Raw genomic sequence first — 19,480 nt, forward strand, 5'->3', positions numbered from 1 at the left:
TTGTCTATTTCTCAAGGCTGGTGTAATTGGTCCCACAAAATCAATTCCCCATTTTTCAAAAGGTGCTTGAGCCAAAATTGCTAGCAATGGTATTCCTGAAGTTCTAGTAGGTCGACTTGTTCTCTGACATGGATTCAATGACGGACGAATTAGTGGGCATCTGCAAACATTGTTAGCCACCAATAACCAGCTTGTAAAGCTTTACGAGCCGTGCTATCCCTCGCAAAATGTCCACTACAACTGTCCAAGTGGCAACCTTTCAATATAGTACGCACTTCAGTCTGATAAATACAACGTTGCAAAACTCCATCCTTGCCTTGTTTATATAAAGCTTCACCAATCATCGTATAAGGTGCATATTTTAATATTAAGCATCGTTTAAGCTTTGCATTGAAATTAGGTGGGAAGGTTTGAAATGTCAAGTATTGGAGTATTTCACTATACTCCGGAGTAATTACATCTACCACAAACAGTTTTGCATTGGGTAGTGCATTGTTAATGGATTCATTATCCAATATATTGGATAATTGAGATAAATGGTCCACATTGGAATGTGATTTCTTTGGTCTTACATGAATAGTAAAGTCAAATTTCTGCAAGAGTAGAATCCATTGTGCAATATGACCACTCAATTGAGGCTTATTAATCATATATTTTAAAGCATCATGGTTGATATGAAAAAAAAATTTATAACCAAGAAGATAATGTCAAAACTTTTGTACGGAATAAATCATTCCCAATGCTTCTCTTTCAGTTGTTGCATAATTTCTTTCAGCCGCTACCAATTGACGACTTGCATAATAAATAGGGTGATCAAAACCTCGATCATCTTGTTGGCTTAGCACAAAACCAATTACGACATTAGATGCATCCACATAAATTTGGAATGGTTTTTTTCAACAAAGTGCCACCAATATTGGTCCTGAAACCAATTTCTATTTCAATGTTTCAAATGCAATTGTACATTCCTTTGTCCAAAATGGACTGGTTCTATCGGTTGGTGGTTTCTTCAAGAGATTTGTCAAGGAAAGACATATAATTGCGAATAGATAGATAAATCATCATTAATAATTGACATGGCTGACAAAGGCTCAAACACCCGTAACAGTGTCTGGTTGCTTTAATTCTACTATAATCTTTATTTTATCCAGATCTATAGCAATGTCTGCCATCGAAACTATATGATCCAACCGTTTACCAAAAGGCACACCAAATTGGTACTTTTTTGAATTTAAAGAAATTTCATATTTGGCACATTGATTCAAACATTGATCGAGACATTCTAAATGCCTGGCTTTCATACTAAATGTACAGAAATCATCGAGAAATATTTCCATTGAAATTCATAGATAATCTTGGAATGCTTACATCATTACCCTTTGAAATGTAGCTGGTGCATTACAAAGCCCAAATGTCATAACCTTATAGGCAAAGGTCTCCCAATCCATAGTAAAAGTAGTTTTTAATTGGTCTTCTTTTATAATCTTAACTTGATTATAACCAGAGAATCCATCAAGAAATGAATAACATTCATGTCCAGTGACAACATCCAATATACTATCCATGAATGGTAAAGGAAAATAATCCTTCTTGGTAGCCGCATTAAGTTTCTAGAAATCTTGAGAAATTCAGATTTTTCCGTTCTTTTTTGGCACCATAATAATTGGTGAAACCCATTTACTAAAAAGAACTCGGCGTTGAACTTTAGCATTGGCTACGGCAAATTTAGTGCTAACATTCAGCATCAATCCTTCCATATTTCTCAAGGAAGTGGTCGATCTTAGAATGCAACAATGTTCCATTGCATCAACGGTGCTCACGTAGTGAGTTTCAGAAGTATGAGGTTCAAGCATGTCTAGGAGCATTCAAGAAGAATTCAGGGTTCTTCACAATAACAATCACCTTTATGTGAGAATTTCCAAAGGATGAACGGTATGTGGACACTCAATTATAATTTTTGTAACTCATCTATGGATGAAAATTCATTCACATATGGAATTTAGTCTTCGATGATTTTTAATTATTAGATAAGAAAATATAATAAAATAAAATAAAACAATGTAAAATTTCCTTCAATGTGTGGTTCTTGAATTGATTTAAGTTTTATGTATGGTTATTGATGGATGTGTGAGTGGTTAATTGATCTAGTATAGAAAACTTGATGAATCTTATAGTAAGAATATAGAATAGTATTTTCATATAAAAGAAACACAAGATAATGAATTATTATGGACTAGAATAAATCACCAATTGGAAGGATTTATTTGAATCTATAATTAAAAAAATCAAGAATTTATTGAACAATATTTTGACAATAATTATAAAATAGTAGAACTATTAGATAACTTAATTTTTGTAAATTAGGATATCCTATTAACTAATAGAGGGTTCTTTTAGTTTACAATTAAAGATTCTTGAATTTAGATTATAATACAAGAAAAGAGTTGCCAAGAATGATAAAGGCGTCCTTCTTGCCTCTATATGTTATTTGATTAAAGAACTATGTTGCAAAGTTTAATAGATCATCCAATATGTATTTAAATTGTGAGACATTTTCTAACTTAAAAGACGAGTTTTCAACATATGCACTATATAGTTAACTTATATTACAAGTTGTCAACATATTGAATAGAACAATATATTGTATTATTATGAAAAAACTTTGTCAATAGCAAAAAGGTGTTTAATATTTTTTATGATAATTGATGGTATATCTCAAATACAGTTACAAAACTTAATTCATCTATTTGTTTATCAATTTGAAGATAGAAAATCTAAGTTAGTTTTATTTTCATATCTTAGAAAAAAAATTTAAAAACTTAAATACAAACTAAGACCCTTTTTTGATATAATATCCTTTGGAAATTCACAATAGCAACATATACTATCAAAAAAGAATTTAGTTGTTTTTTAATTTATAATAGTTTTTTCACATGATAAAAAATATATAATTTTACTAAAAAAATATTATCTTATAATATAGAAAATTAATAAAAGAAAGAAAGAAAAATTATATTATAAAAGATCTTATTTTAGAATGTAATAAAAAATTATCTTAAAAATATAGATAATAGTCAAGGAGGTAATAAAATTAATAAGGGTTATTATTGTCTTTTTATAAAATGGGCTTGTATTTAATTTGTAGAATCATAAAGAAGATAAAATAAGATAAATTAATAAAATTAATATTATAGGTATCTTAAGATAAATTTAAATAATAGATTTTAATATAAAATATCTAAAAATATTATATGATGATATCTTAAAAGGATTGATTATGGACTTGAGTTGAAATTAGATCGTAAGATACATAATTGTGCCTTTATGTTAAATCTAGAATTCAATTGTTGATTGGAAAAAAATATTACATAAAAAAATTCTTAAAATTTGATTGAGCATTGAATTAAAATTATTTGGATAAATAATAAATATTTGAGAGCTTTTCAAATTAAAAGGTGTTTTAAGTGGTTTGGATTTTTGAAAAATAAAAGAGAGTTTATATATTTAAGAGTGTTTAGATGATTCTAGCATATTAATGGGTGAAAATTTGTAGGCTTGTGCATCTACTTGTCTTAATTCTTTTTTATGCATTCAAACTCAATTAAATGGTTAGATCAAAGGTTATTGAAATCTAAGTAGGCTATGATTCTAGAATTTGGATTTCAAGGATCAATATGGATTTCTTTGATATTAAGTGAGTTAATTGGATTGAAGCAAGTTTTGTAAATAAAATTTGAACTTAGTTTTTAATATTTTTTTAAATTTCATATGTAAGTGAATAATTCAATAAGAAGTTATTTTTTCTAAAAGACTAATATCAAGGTTGGAATAAAAAATCTCAATATTCAAGAAATTAAAGAATTATTTTTAATCTATAATTATTTTTTTAAAAAAATATTATAATTTATATTAACTATTAAACTATAATATTTGTAAAATTTTAAACAACACTAATAGTTTAATTAATAGCTATTGAGGTCTTAAGATTTTCATAAGATTTTTTATAATTGATAAAGTAGTAGGTAGAATTTTATTAAGATCTGTAAGATATCTTTAGAATTTCATTTGAATTTGATTAGAATTAATTTCTAATTTGTTGGGATTTTATTAGAATTTTTTTAGAATTATAAGGATTTATTTAGTTTTTTGTTAATATTTACTTAATATTTGATTAAAATATTTTAAAATTTTACTTAGAAATTTTTTAGGATTTTTATATGATTTCTTATAAGATTTTTTATTTTATTTTATTTTTATAAAAAAATATTTATGATTTAATTTTTTATAATTTTTTTTTATTAATATAATTTAATTTCTACAATCAAATATCTAGTGTATTTTCATATTAGTTTTTACATAACACAAAAATAATCTACTATCACAAATATAGACTAATAAAAGCTTGAAATTAAAATATCTCTAATAAAATCCACAAAAACAAATAACATTTGTTGCTTTGATACATGTATTAATTAGAGAAGTCTAAAAGGTTAATTATAAGAAGTTTTTTATTTTAAATAAATTTCACATTATTGTACAAAGTTTTTAATTGCCTTCTGCATTTTAGACCACCAAAAATCTCTTAAAATTAATTCTAAGATTTTACTATATTCAAAATATTATGTAGTTAATTTTTTTTTGATAAGATTCAAGAGCACATAATTATAATTCATCTTTTTAACCATATAATTATTCTTCAAAATAGAAAAAATTGTCTTTAAATTTAAACTTAGAAATATCATGAGATTTTTAAAAAATTATTCTTGATATCTTGTATAAGAGGATTCAAGGATATGATTAATTAAAATTAATTAAGAAACATTAAATCAAAAATTAATATTGATTTTATTGCTTAAAAATAAAATTACTTCAATTCAAAAGAATAATTTTTTGTTAATTTAAAAGCTATATTTTTTTCTTTTGGTGTAGGATAAGAACGTCTTAAAAGGGCATCTAACAAATGCTATTATTTTTTTGGCTGATAGATGATATTAAATACAAAACTTAATAAAGACATGCTCTATTGAATTTAATAACAATTTAAAAGGTGTATTAACATAAAAATACTTAAGGTTTTTGTAATCTATATAAACAATCACTTGATTATAAATACCTTCCAAATAATAGCGCAAGTTTTAAAATATATCTACTATTGCAAGAAGCTCTTTTGTATGGATCTTAAATATTTATAATAACCAAACATATTTAAAATAGTTCAAAAGGTAAGATATTATATTTAAAATAACCAAACCTAATTTAAAATACAATCTTTAATTCACCTCCTTTTTTTATGCCTATAAGATTTTATATTCTTAGTAGATCTATTTTAATAAAGATCTTTGTTTGATTCAATTGATCAAAATATCTAGACATTAAAGATAAATAATACCTATTTTTTATGTTAATCTTGTTGAATTCTTAATAATTTACATACATCTACAATAATCTATCTTTTTTTTCTTCACAAATAAGATAAGAGTTCTTGTTGGAGATTTTGAGTGGTGAATGAAGTTCTTTGCCAAACTTTCATCAATATACTCTTTGAGTGAAGCCAACCCATTTTACGATAAGTTTTAAATTGATCCAAATGACAGTTGAATTCTCTCTTGAAAATCAATTGAACAATTAGAAAGATAATGGTTTGAAATAATATTTATGTTATTTTTTGAAAAATATCTTAATATCCTTATACAAACTTGAAATGCTCCTTGAAGTATTTGCATCATTAGTAATAGATGTAGTGTAAACAAAAAAATATAGCACTTTTTTTTGCAGCATGCATAAAAGCTTTAAAATCTATAAATAAAGATTTGGTTGTATTAGACTTATGATTTCCTACTTTATTAGAAGAGAACTTTGTTATGCTATAAAAAAATGGAAATTACAAGAAATCTAATCTATTTAAGAATTATATTTTTTAAGCCACAATAAATCTAAAATAAATAGATCAAAGGAATATTTAATAATATTAAAATTTACTAAACTATTATGACCATTTTATGGTATATCTACATATATAATTTTGTGGATAACATCTTTAAAAGACAAAAGATGACCATCAATGATTTTTACATGTATAGATTTAATTTTCTTTGTTAAAGATATATTATGTTTTTTTAAAAAAGTCTTTATTTAAAGAACAAGATAAAGCACTTGAATCTACTAAGGCAAAGACTTTATCATTTTTAGATCCTAAATAAACATCTATTGTAAAACAAGGTGAAGGTGCTAAAGAGAGAATAGAATCTTCACTAGGTGTTGCATAAGATTTTAGAAATTTGGTTCTTTTTGTAATTAGACAAATTAATTATTTAACACATTGTCTTTATTGACAACCATATTCTTCATTTTGTGATTATGTCACTTCTTTAAACAATGTTAGATGTTGTACTTAGATTTTCCATAATATAAGTACAATTCTTCTTGGCTACATCAAGTCTTTTCTTGCTTAGTGAAACATTTAAAATATTTTGCATCAATAAGTTCTAGTCTTGATGAACAAGTTAATAAAAACTTAGAAATTGTTGTCATGACTTGATTTGTTTTTCTCTAATAAAATCTTTATTCTTGGCACTTTTCAAAAAGTCAATTGTCATATGCAATAGCTTGAATAATAAATTATTTTAATAAATATAATTTTAGATTTTTTAATAATAAATCTTTGACATAATCTTTTAAACTATATTGAAATTGATTGATAAGTATTTTATTATTCCGATCCATTGTAGGAGTAAGGCTTTGGAAATTGGTAATATAGATGGTAAGTGATTGTAATTTTTATTGTAAAGGTAGAAATTTTGTTTATAAAATTGTTTTTTAATTAATTTCTCCAAATATGGCTATAAATACTTACAAAAATGAATTTAGATAATATAACCATCTTAAATCTTTTTCTATCAAAGATAAAAATTCAAAGAGAGTACTTTTAAATAAAATAATATCTATATATATATATATATATATATATAGATTTTACTTGAATAAATTTGTTAAGATATTTGAAAGGATGTAACCTTAAATAGAACTTGATTTGTTTTAGAAATCCTTAAAATTTTTCTCTTGTTTTATCAAACTTCACAAGCATATTAATTTTTATTTTTTTTAAACTTAGACTAATAAGAATTTTTGGATTCACTTATAAGAATGACCAACTTGCTTTTCTCAATTGCACAACTTCTTAGCATAGATATTGGACTTCATTGTTGATTTCTTCTATAGAAGTAGGAATAGTACTCTTATGATTGACATTTGTAATAGATGGAAATTTTGTCTTAATAGTCTTGATAAGCTCATGAAGATTTATAATAGTTACAAATATATTCTCATTTTCATTTAGTGTAGCATCCATAATTTATTTTTCTTTTGTCTCTACAATAAAAAAATTTAACAAATCCACAAGTCAAATTAGAGGAAGGTACTTCTTTTTAACAAAAGAAAAGAAAAAAAAAAGAAAAAAAAAAAAATGATAGAAGAAGAATACAAAATGCTAGTTTGAAGAAGGATAGTTTGTAATCTCTAAGACACGACAATAAAAAGTTGAATAATCCACTTGCTTCTGAATTTAAACAAATATAAAAAAATTAATACTCATGTGCAATTGTCAAGAACATGAATTGTAAGAAAACTCAAAAAAGTAATATATCTTTGTGATATTCAAAAATATATATATATATATAATACATAAATCAAAGTAAGATATAAGATAGAAACTATAATGACTATTGCCAACTATTGATTTGTAATAAACAAATATTTATATTAAATGATAAATCAGCTAAAATAGATTCTTTTAAAAATAACTTACTTCATGAAGACATGAGGATCTTCAATTATAAAATTCTTTTAGAAAATAAATTATGTTTAAAAAAGATAAAAGGTGTAAAAGAAATTAAATTTAAAATGTCTTTTGAAGATTAATTTAATTTGAAAGAAAAGAATTATCTACAAGGAAGCTACAATGTTATAATGATAATTTATAAAAAATAAAAATTTACTTTGTTTTTGATCAGGTAAAACCTAATAAATTCAATAATCTTGTTATAATTTTTTTTTCAAGATAATAGATTTGTTTTTAAAGATATTTCAATCAAAAACCAAGACTACCATTATTGCTCATGAAAAGACTTATATACAACAATAAAAACATAATTAAATACAAAACAACAAAATACCTCAAAAATTTCCTAAAACCAAAACAACAGATCAAAACACTCCAAAACCACATTCCAAAGTACAAACCAATTAAATATGAAAAAACATTAATTAAGATAATTTAAAACAATCACAAATGATACATAAGTATGAGTAATAAGAATAAATTCTACATATACATATGTACATAAATGTGGCACTCAAGAAACTTGTTGCACAAAAAGATTGTCATTTCAATAGAAATTTTACATGTAAAATAGTATCATGACCTAAAAATACCATGATAATCATGATGGAACTACAAGAGAAATCTTCTAAAACAACCATATAAGAAATAATTTGCAACAGAGACTAACATCAAACTTACACACATAATTCATTAACTCCTAAAAACCCAAGCATTACACGATCGAATGTAGTTGTATTTTGTCCACATAATCATCCACTACATTGGTGCAAAGCCAGTCATTGGTGCAAAGTGACAACACTAACCCTTTCTTATTAATGCCGAAGAATGCAATCTGCTGAGGTCAACAATGCTGTCTTACGCTTAAGCTTAAGAAACTACGTTGGATGCTTCAACTCACATCTCTAACTTACATGTCTTTGAAATGAGCCAACCTCAACAATACTCATTCATTAGCTCACATCTCATCCTGTTGCACAGCATGACTTGAAACTGCCACGACCATATATACAAAGCTTAAACTGTGACACCTCTTTAATTAGCTCCTCTTCAGAGGATCCTAAACGTGCAAATACACTCACCCCCTCTAGATTCTATAGTGGTGGATCTGGATGTTCTCTCCAAGCTGCTTAAAGTTCCCGTTGTTTCTTGTCCTCCGGAAGAATCCCCAATTGTAAGACTGGTATTGTGCAGGATGCTCTTCATCCAGAAGTTGCGGCAATGGAAACACATCCGTCTTGATGGAAGGATCGTAGAACACAGGAATTGAGAATCTCTCTTTCCTCTCGTTCACCGAAACACGGTGTTCAACCCCGCGATACTTGTCGTTGCTCCACACCTGCAGAATGGCACCCACGTTCACCACAAACGCATCCTCACGTGGCTTCACTGCCACCCACTGCCCGTCCTTCCGCTTAACCTGAGGGGAATGGACACATTTCGTAACCAATTTGCACACTCAGGTCAACTTCACACCTTCATCACTGCCATCACACGAATGAGCATGCAGTAGCTTTGCACTTGGTATGAGCAGATTCATGTAATAAGACTCTTATAGAACAGGAATAGTTGAGAATATCGAGAGACGTCTTTTAACACCACATTTTGTACCTGCAGACCTCCGACGCTATCTTGAGCAAGGACGGTAAGTGCCCCAGAGTCTACGTGCCTGAGAACAAGATAATCAGCTTATCAGTTCAGTCATCACCTGACCAGCAGCACCAAAGCCAGACAGTCAGCTCACGCAGCCATGGACTCTCGAAACCTCATTACAAGAAGATTCATGCAGTGTGCTGTGAGCAGGGCGTTGTCATACCTGTTCACGCCACACACCAGGTCTGCAAGTGGGCAGTGAGGGTAATGATTCAGGCGCGCTTGGATCGTGTTATCCTTGTCAAAGTAGTGGTGCAAGACGTCGTAGGGCAAGCCAAGGCTGACACTTATGAGGCCCAGTAACAAACCAGACAAGTGTACCACTGCTTCTGTGTACGTTTCACACGCTTCTCGGAAGCCATCTGGCATAGCAGGCCACTGGTTGTAGCTCTTCAATGTGGTGTTGGAATATCTTCCACTCCTGGAGCCATGCGCACCCAGAACACAGAATATTGAGAAATCTTTTATGATCGAAAAACAACGCCAAATGCAGCACCAAACCTAGATTACACAAAGTATTTCTTAGGTATTACGTAACGGCTCCGCAGTCCTGAATTGTCTTAAGTTATTCAACCAGGTTGCAACAACACCTTGCATGCTGTTTATTTGAAAGCATGAACATAAAACTCCGCCTCCGTAAAACAGATCGTCCATACCTGTAATCGCTATCAACAGTTTCCGGCATTTCATAATACCCTAGAGGCGCCCAATCGAAGACCTCTTTCCAATCGCGAGCGTTTTTGGTGAGTTCCGAGTCGTTGTATCCTAGGGGCCGTTCGAAACTCCTGCCGACTTTCTTTTTCTCCTCAAGTGGAAGTGAGAAGAACCCCTTAGCGGCTTCCATAACCTTGCGCAGCAGCTCTGGAGAAATTTTATGGTCGACCACTTGGAAAAAACCCCACTCCGCGCACGCGTTTCCAATTTCGGCCACCAAGGACCGCAACGTAGGATCTTTCGAATGCTCAACCACGGCACCAATGGCCGACCAATTCTCGCCCTCGGCTTCCACACCAATTACATCGAAAAATGGCGCGAGATTGATCACTGGAATGTCGTCGGCCTCCAAATTCGGTCCAAGGTTTGGGCGATGCTCAGAAACCAGAATGAACGCCTCGGAATCTGTGTTCCATGAACTGGGGATGTTCCCGAGCTGCCCCATGGGTATCTCCTCCCCTAACACATGCTCAAACCTCAAACGCTACACCAAACCTGCTGCTGCGAGACAGTTCTAGCTAGTCCACCTCGCATGCTGCTGCACTCCGAATCATCAACCCAGTGAGTGCAAACATACCCAAATGCAGAAATTACAGACACCAGATCCCAGAAGAGATGCTAAGGCACAGGGTACTCCTCACAAATTTCACAGGCAGTGAAATAAGATACGGATCAGACTAAAAGCAGGCCAAACGTTTATGTCTAATTGCAGAGAACGCAGGATGTTGTGCTTGCCGGAAACTTACAGGCACTCTGTTCTGCAGAATTGGGTACTATTCAAAAGGAGAACTGCAGCATACTGTTCTGTACAAGATTCGCAACCAAAACATTCCACTGCAATTCTCCATGTCTACACTTTCTAATAAAGGATTACGAACGAATTCAGGACCAGATGCATCGGATCAAGAGTATGCAGTTTGTATTGTAGCTTCTGATGCAGAGTTAACGTCAGAGTTAGATATATGAAACCCAATTTAGCAATCCCCTCGTTCATCGTTCTCTCAGATTATTAGCTCAGAAAAAATAGAGAATCTAAAGCCAATAAATTCATCTCAACCAAAAATATTTACAAAACATCTAGGCAAGTTTTGTAATTTGTTATAACTTTTGATATTATGATGTTAAAATCAGAAATCAAAGAGCTTTAAGATTATATTTTTTAGATAGACGATGGAATATAATGTTTTTTGTACCATGGTTTTTGAAAAGGTCATTAGTGCATAATAAAAACATTAGAAGTAAAAACTGTATTTGATGGCAATTAAGAAGTTTCTTCAAAGGAATTTATAAAATAATTCTATTTTCATATAAAATAGTTCATTATAAAAAATCCTAATTATTAATTCTATAAGAAATAGAATAAATCTATTGAAATAAAATATATTTTAGTATAATAATTAAAATTTAAAGATTAAAAGATAATAGTAGAAGAAAAGAAGATAAAAATCTAAAAAGAAAATTCAGAATTAAAATTTAAATTTGACTTTCAAATAAAGAACTAATTTCAAATTATTAAATAATGTATACAATATTTTTTAAAAACCAATTATAGATTAAGAGGTAATTGTTTTATAGAAAGAATGTTCCTTTTAAGATGTTAGAAGCAAATCACCTATTATTTTTATAAAGATGCTCAAAAAATAGGTATTAAAGTTCTATCTAAATTCAATGATCAAATCTAAAACAAAATTAAAAAGAAAAAAACATCCTTGTTGAATGAAAATATAGTATTTTTAAAAATATATGCAAGTGCTTTGCAATGGAAAATCTTGTATTTTGTTCCATTGTATCCATCAATGTGTCTCTTACAATCTTCTCAACTAATATAGATTCCAAGTTGAATACCACATAAAACAACATGGAATTTTTGGAGTGATTGTTTTTGAATTTGACTATCTAGAGACCTTGACTTACTACCAAAGTTGTAGTAGAAACCTCCTTTGATACCAACACCTCTTTATCATAATTGGTAGCATCATCAATCCAACATATAGCAATTAATGTTGAATAAACATAATCTTGCAATAAAACAAGTATAAAAGCATACAACAAATAAAGATATAACATCTCTTTGAGAGAAACCAAAACAACAAAATATGAAACTAATGACAAGACATGAAGCTAACAAGAAGACAAAGGCGTACATACAAATTCTTAAAATCAATTATTTAGCAATATATCATTGCTGATTGCTAAAATATTAAAAGTAAAGAAACTATCTAGTAACTAAAAAATAACAGTAAATGGATATAAAAGAATGAGTGTAAGATGGAGTATTAAAAAATAACAAATATCAAAAGACAACAAATATTGAAAGACATTGAGTGCATTTAAATAGAAGATGATGGAGGTTAAAAGACAATATGTGCCTTCATTCATCTGTTAGGGACATAGTCCTTAGAACCTTCTAGAGACAAGTTTCTAGAACCTTCTAGAGACAAGTTTCTAGAACCTTCTAGAGACAAGCTTCTAGAACCTTCTAGAAGCAAGTCTTTGGAACCTTCTAGAAGCTTCTTAGTTGGTAGAAGATGTTTGGGACATAGTCCTTAGAACCTTCTAGAGATAAGTTTCTAGAACCTTATAGAAGCAAGCCTCTGGAACCTTCTAGAAGCTTCCTAGTTGGTAGAAGTTGCTTGAGAAGCTTCCTAAATAGGAGTATATATTAGAATCAAGACTGAAGAGTTCTTCAGTCTCAACAATACATCTCTTGGAGCTCTAGCTCACCTCTTTGGTATTGTTCTTGTATTCATCTGATTAATCTAATTCTTGTCAGTTCTTCTTGAACTTCTTGGTAGATATCAAGTCTGTATTATGTGTCCGTGACAGTTTGTCGAGACTTCACTCACCTCAGATATCAGAGCTAGTTTCTTCTTTGTTAGAGTGTGGATTACCCCTCTACTTGGAAGTGTACTAGCACTTTAGAGGTTGCGGATTACCCTCCTCTAAACTGATACTTCTTTTGTTACAATATTGGAGTCTTATTCTTCTTGGAGAGAGTGGATTACCCCTTTTCTTGAAGCTCTTAAGGCATTTTAGAGGTTGCAGAGTACCCTCCTCTAAACCAATATTGTCTTCTTGTAGAGTCATTCCTGTCCTTCTCTTAGAATGGTCAGGGGCCAAGACATTAGTATGACGGAAAGTTCAGAGTCCAAGTTAGATGCTATCATGAATGCCCTCGCTACGTTATCACAAAGAATTGCAGAGATTGAAGGAGTCGTGGCAAGGCTTCATAATGATGGAGCATCTGGAATGGCACAATCTAGGTTGCACAAGCCTCAAACTTCTACACTTCGAGAAGCAACTTTGCCTCAGGTTCGACAAGCACCGCTGGTTCTACAACATAAAGAACTCCGAATTAGCCTTCCAGACAAGTTCGATGGTACACATTCCAAGTTTCGAGGATTCATCAACCAAATCAAGTTGATAACAGTTTTACAGCTCGAACGCTATCCAACAAAGGAGTCACGTGTTGCGCTTGTTGGAACCTTATTTACAGGACAAGCTCTATCATGGTTTGCTCTTTTGTTTGAGAAATGATCGTCCATACTAAACAACTTTGAAACCTTTTTGGAGGCATTTGCAGAAGCATTTGGTGAACACGACAAGGTTCGATGGGCTACAACAAAGATCCGGTCACTACGACAAGGGATGCATTCTACATCAGTCTATGCATCGGATTTGACGCAATTAGCATGCGACATCAATTGGGACGAAGAAGCGTTGATGAGTCAATTCTATTGGAGTTTAAGGGACGATGTGAAGGATTTGCTGTTAACTCTTCCTGATCCGCAAACGCTCAACAAAGCTATTAGCCAAGTTGTGAAGTGCAATAATCGCCTATTCCAACGTCGCCAAGACCAACGTTCAAGACAACATACGGTTCGCCACACCCCAACTATGTCGGCAAGCAGCGTGAATTCACATTCAGAAGTAGAAGACATGTAAATTGATGCGGTACGTGTCAAATCTCTTACTCTAGAAGAAAAAAAGCGGTGTATGGAGGAAGGTCTATGCTTGTATTGTGGTGAAGAAGGCCACAAAGTTAGAAACTGCCCTAAGAAGCAAAATCGACGTATTATCAAGACTAGGGGTGCGTTTATTCAAGTAAACAAAGATGCCCAGTTGTTACGGACACAAAATACAGACTTGAAATCTAACAAGAAGTTCAAGAAGAAGTGGCAGAACTAGATTGAACAGATGAGTACAAGAACAACACCAGAAAGGTGAGCTAGAACTCTAAGAGATGTGTTGTCGAGACTGAAGAACTCTTCAGCCTCGATCCCTATATATACTCCTACTTAGGAAGCTTCTCGAGCTACTTCTATTAACTAAGAAGCTTCTAGAAAGTTTCAGAGGCTTCCTTTCTAGAAACTTCTAGAAACTTCTATTCTAGAAGGTTCCAGAGACTTCCTTTTTAGAAGCTTCTAGAAACTTCTCTCTAAAAGGTTCCAAAGGCTTCTCTTCTAGAAGGTTCCAGAGGCTTGTTTTCTAGAAGGTTCTAGAAACTTCTCTCTAGAAAGTTCTAAGGAATATGTCCCTAATATCACCCCCTCTTTTAGCTTTGAGGTCTCTAAGAAGCAATGTTGTTGATCAGTACCAACGCAAGAAAATGAAGATTTGTGGCATAACTTCTGCTATGAATTCCAACTGTTGTCCACGAGGTAAGTGGTTCATCGACCCTTGAAGCCAACGGTAGTGACCCACGCCTTCGACTTCTGACCAAGCATGAACTTCCGTATCTTCATTGTGAAATTCTCCTGCAAACACGCCTTCTGGCTGACCATCGTAAGCAGGTTCGATCTCAAATACGATCACCAGTGATCGGTTACTCGGTATCCTCCGTCATCGTCGTGGTACATGTAGTTCTTCATCTCGGGGTCGCCTTCGTGAGCTACTCGGTTACGATACTCTGATTGGCATAGTATCTATCTCTTGGCTATCCATATCAAAAGACCAAACTACGATCTATCTTGGAGAAAATAACTACATCAACTACGAATTTTGCTGGTGCTCTCCCCTTTTCTTATATTCTTGGGAGAACAAGCTTCAGAAAGAAGCTATCGTCGAATTGATTTAAGTTTATCAGGATGTCGTTGATGAAACTCCTGTACCTTTTGTGGCACATTCGCAAGATTTTCAGTTGGCTCCCACGTTCGCTCATTAATGTCATAGCCGCACCAATGAACAAGATATTCTAACTTTCCCCACCTTTGTCATGAATTCAATACCTTTTCAACCTCGTATTCTACGTGGTTCTCGATTTCAATACTAGGTGGCAGACTTTGCACTCTTTCAGGAAAAGATGACTCTCGATAAGGTTCCAACAGAGAAACATGAAAGACTGGATGTACCTTCATAGAAGCCGGTAACTCCGGCCGGTATGCCACTGGATTAATTTGCTTCTGGATGATAAATGGTCCCAATCTTCGATAGTCCAACTTATCTCATGGTCGCTTGGTCTTGATATTTCGTCGAAGAAGCCAAACTTTGTCTCCAACTTTGAAAGTAGGTGCTTGATTCCGAAATCTATCTGTAGATGTCTTATAGGATTCTTGAGCGGATTGTAATTGAAGCTTCAACATAGTTTGAAGCTCTGATAGTTGCTTCGCAAATCCTTCAGCTGCTGGATTGTTATTTGTTGACGGACTCAATAAATCAAGCTTCGGATGATACCCATAGTTGGAAAAGAATGGTGTTTGTTGAGTCGACGCATGGAGGGTGTTATTATATGCAAACTTGGCTAGCGGTAGATATGCAGTCCAATCGTCTTGTTGATAGTTGATGCTGCATTGTAAGTACTGCTCCAAGACTTGGTTCACCAGTTCCGTTTGGCCATCAGTTTGAGGATGAAAAGCTGAAGAAAGCTTGATATCCACCTTCAATATCCCTAAGAGAGATCTCCAAAACTTTGACACGAACTGGGTACCTCGATCTGATATGATATCATCTGGTAGTCCATGATACTGATACACATTATCGAGAAAGAGTCTTGCTGTGACTTCACTGGACGATGACTTCTTACAAGGAACAAAGTGTGCCATCTTCGTAAGCCGATCTACCATGACAAAGATGCTGTCAAATGAGTTTGATGATGGCAAGTCCGTGATGAAGTCCATAGAAATTGAAGACCATAGTCGACATAGAATTAGTAATGGCTGTAGAAGTCCATAAGGGCGATGCCGAGGATTCTTAGATCTTGAACAGATGTCACAGGAGAGGACAAAATCTTTCACATCCTTCCACATTTGGAGCCACCAAAAATCTCGGGAAATAAACTCCAAGGTCTTGTTGAATCCAAAATGTCCCGTAGCTGGAAAATCATGGCGAGATTGAAGAACTCGGAGTCGTGTTGGTCCTTTTGGAATGTACAATCGCTCTTCAAAGTATAAAAGATCTCCCTCCACCTTGAACTTGTCGTCATTGGTACGTTGTTTGATATCAATGGCTACTGAATCTTTAATGGTCATAGCACGTACCTGGTTTAGGAAGTCAGCATCAAATGATACAATAGTAGCACAAAGTTGAAATCTCTCTGGCTTCAATAACGTTGTACATTGTTGATCAAACGCTGCTTCTCCAGCCTTTGGTGCAAGTTACGATCTCCTTGATAAAGCATCGGATAGTCCTTGCTACCTTCCAAGTCGATAAGTGATAACAAAATCGAATCTAGATAGCGACATATTCCACCGAGCTTGACGTCCATTTAAAACTCGAGGCGACATGAAATATTCCAAATTCTTGTGATCCGTATACACGGTTACTGGATGTGCAGCTCCTTCAAGAAAGTGACGCCATTCTTCGAAAGAATCCACTATAGCAAGAAGTTCCTTATCGTGGATCTCATAATTGATTTCAGCAGCAAAGAACTTTCGAGAATAGAATGCAACTGGATGGAGCTTCTTGTCTTCACTCATTTGTGAAAGCACAGCTCCCAAAGCAAAATCTGAAGCATCAGTTTCTAAATAGAAGGCCTTTGTAAAGTCTGGATGTACCAAAATTGGAGCTGTAGTAAATGTTGTCTTCAAGTCTTGAAACGCCTTCTCCGCCAAAGGTCCCTATTCCAACTTATCCTTGCATGTCAATCGAGTGAGAGGAGCAGCAACTTGAGAATAATTCTTGATGAAGATCCGATAGAAGTTAGCAAAACCAAGAAAGCATTGTATGTCTCTAACCGTCTTTGGAACCTCCCAAGACATGATTGCTTCTACTTTCTTGGGGTCCATCTTCAAACCTTCTGTAGTCGCAATGAACTCCAAAAACTCCATCTCCGTTTGGTGAAATAAACACTTTTCTAATTTGGCATATAGTCCTTGCTTGCGTAGTTTCTCCAAGACCAAACGAACATGCTTCTCATGCTCTTCCTCGTTTTTAGAGAATATTAGAATATCGTCCAAGTAGATGACAACAAAATCATCGAGGTGTTCTCGAAAGATATCATTCATCATATGTTGGAAAACCGCTGGAGCATTGGTAAGACCAAAAGGCATGATATTATATTCGAAATGACCATACCTTGTACCGAATGCTGTCTTCCACTCATCTCCTTCCTTGATTCGTACGAGATTATAAGCTCCCCTTAGATCAATTTTTGTAAAGATCTTCGCACATCCAAGTTGTTCTAAGAGAGTAGAAATCAAGAGTAATGGGTAACGATTTTTCTTTGTTACCTTGTTGAGGCCTCGATAGTCCACACACATCCGTAATGATCCATCTTTCTTCTTCACAAATAAGATGGGTGCTCTAGCTGATGATTTTGAATGACGAATGAAGTTCTTGGCTAGATTCTTGTCGATGTACTTTCGCAACTCTGCCAACTCCATTTGTGATAGATTGTAGATTGGGCCAAAAGGTGGTTGTACTCCTTCTTGCAAGTCTATGGCACAATCATATGGTCGGTGATCGGTAGTATGTCAGCATTCTTCTTTTGAAACATGTCTTCAAAATCTTTATATTGCTCCGGTATACTTGCTGTTGAGAGCCGCATAAATGACAAATGGAGTGCCTTCCTTAGATGATCTTATAAACGCTCTTGCTCCAATGAATAAGGATTTCTTTTTTCGAGGTTTTTTACTAGGTTTTTTCTTGGGTGGTTTTGTGGGAAAAGTCATCTTTCGCAACCTCCAATCTATCGATGGATTATGTTTTTTCAACCAAGAAAGACCAAGAATAATAGGATTTGATGGGGTTCTAATAATATTAAAAATAATATAACTACTATGGTCTTTAAACGTTACTTCTATAGGTTTTGATTCATGGGTGATGCTACGAGACAATAAAGGTCGCGCATCTATGACCTCAACATGAACAGGTTTTGATTTTTGTACTAAAGGGATCTTATGATGCTTTGCAAATTCTTCCTCTAAAAAATAAGCAGATGCTCCTGAGTCTAGTAGTGCTAAGGTTCTCAGTTTTTGAGGGCCGATAAACAGAGGGATTGTAAAACAAAGTGCAGGTTGGGCAGAAAGAAAGGAACCTGATTGTTGTTGGGATATTTCATTGTCCAGCCCCACGGTTCCTACTGTGGCTGGGCATCCTCGTTTTCCTGAACAAATACTCCCCTAGTCTTGACTATGCCTCGATTTTGATTTTTGGGGCAGTTTCCGACTTTGTAGCCTTCTCCACCGCAATACAAGCATAAATTTTTCTCCATACGTCGCTTTTTTTCTTCTATAGTAAGAGATTTGATGCGTACCGCATCAATTTGCATGTCTTCCACCTCTGAATATAAATTCACACTGCTTGCCGACATAGTTGGAGCATGGCGAATTGTATGTTGTCTTGAGCGTTGGTCTTGGCGACGTTGGAATAGGCGATTATCGTACTTCACAGCTTGGCTAATGGCTTCATTGAGCGTTCGTGGATCAGGAAGAGTTAACAACAAATCCTTCACATCATCTCTTAAACCCCAATAGAATTGACTCATCAATGCTTCTTCATCCCAATTGATGTCGCATACTAATTGCCTGAAATCTGAAGCATAGACTGATGTAGAACGCATCTCCTGTCGTAGCGACCGGATCTTTGTTGTAGTCCATCGAACCTTATCGTGTTCACCAAATGCTTCCGCAAATGCTTCCAAAAAGGTTTCGAAGTTGTTTAATATGGATGATCGTTTCTCAAATAAAGGAACAAACCATGAAAGAGCTTGTCCCGTAAGTAAGGTTCCAACAAGCCCAACACGTGACTCCTCCATTGGATATTGTTCGGGCTGTAAAACTGTTCTCAACCTGATTTGATTGACGAATCCTCGAAACTTAGAACGTGTTCCATCGAACT

The 19,480-nt window shown here is 33.3% G+C and overlaps 1 protein-coding gene across 2 annotated transcripts; it reads right to left on the reverse strand.

Moving 5' to 3' along the window:
• Positions 1 to 8,619: 8,619 nt before the first annotated feature.
• Positions 8,620 to 11,061, reverse strand: LOC112295615 (protein SRG1). Of its 2 annotated transcripts, XM_024547429.3 has the most exons (5): positions 10,951 to 11,061; positions 10,147 to 10,742; positions 9,654 to 9,911; positions 9,449 to 9,506; positions 8,620 to 9,257 (listed from the first exon to the last, which is right to left on the reverse strand). In XM_024547429.3, the coding sequence occupies exons 2-5, from the start codon at positions 10,647 to 10,649 to the stop codon at positions 8,925 to 8,927; spliced, it is 1,152 nt and encodes a 383-aa protein (XP_024403197.1). In that variant the 5' UTR covers positions 10,650 to 10,742; positions 10,951 to 11,061; the 3' UTR covers positions 8,620 to 8,924. The 2 variants fall into 2 exon arrangements, with proteins under 2 accessions (XP_024403197.1, XP_024403196.1); XM_024547428.3 differs by having other exon boundaries at positions 10,147 to 11,028.
• Between the last annotated feature and the right edge of the window lie 8,419 nt (positions 11,062 to 19,480).

This window comes from Physcomitrium patens, chromosome 18 (assembly GCF_059467195.1).
Source record: "Physcomitrium patens ecotype Gransden chromosome 18, ASM5946719v1, whole genome shotgun sequence".
Lineage (NCBI taxonomy): Eukaryota > Viridiplantae > Streptophyta > Bryopsida > Funariales > Funariaceae > Physcomitrium > Physcomitrium patens.

What these genes read in the sequence shown, in the direction of transcription:
- LOC112295615 (XM_024547429.3), bottom strand. Translation starts at nt 10,649, where the DNA reads ATGGGGCAGCTCGGGAACATCCCCAGTTCATGGAACACAGATTCCGAG. An exon ending in CTGGTGTGTGGCGTGAACAG is followed by an intron (nt 9,507 to 9,653) that starts GTATGACAACGC and finishes TCTTGTTCTCAG; the next exon opens with GCACGTAGACTCTGGGGCAC. An exon ending in ATAGCGTCGGAGGTCTGCAG is followed by an intron (nt 9,258 to 9,448) that starts GTACAAAATGTG and finishes CATTCCCCTCAG; the next exon opens with GTTAAGCGGAAGGACGGGCA.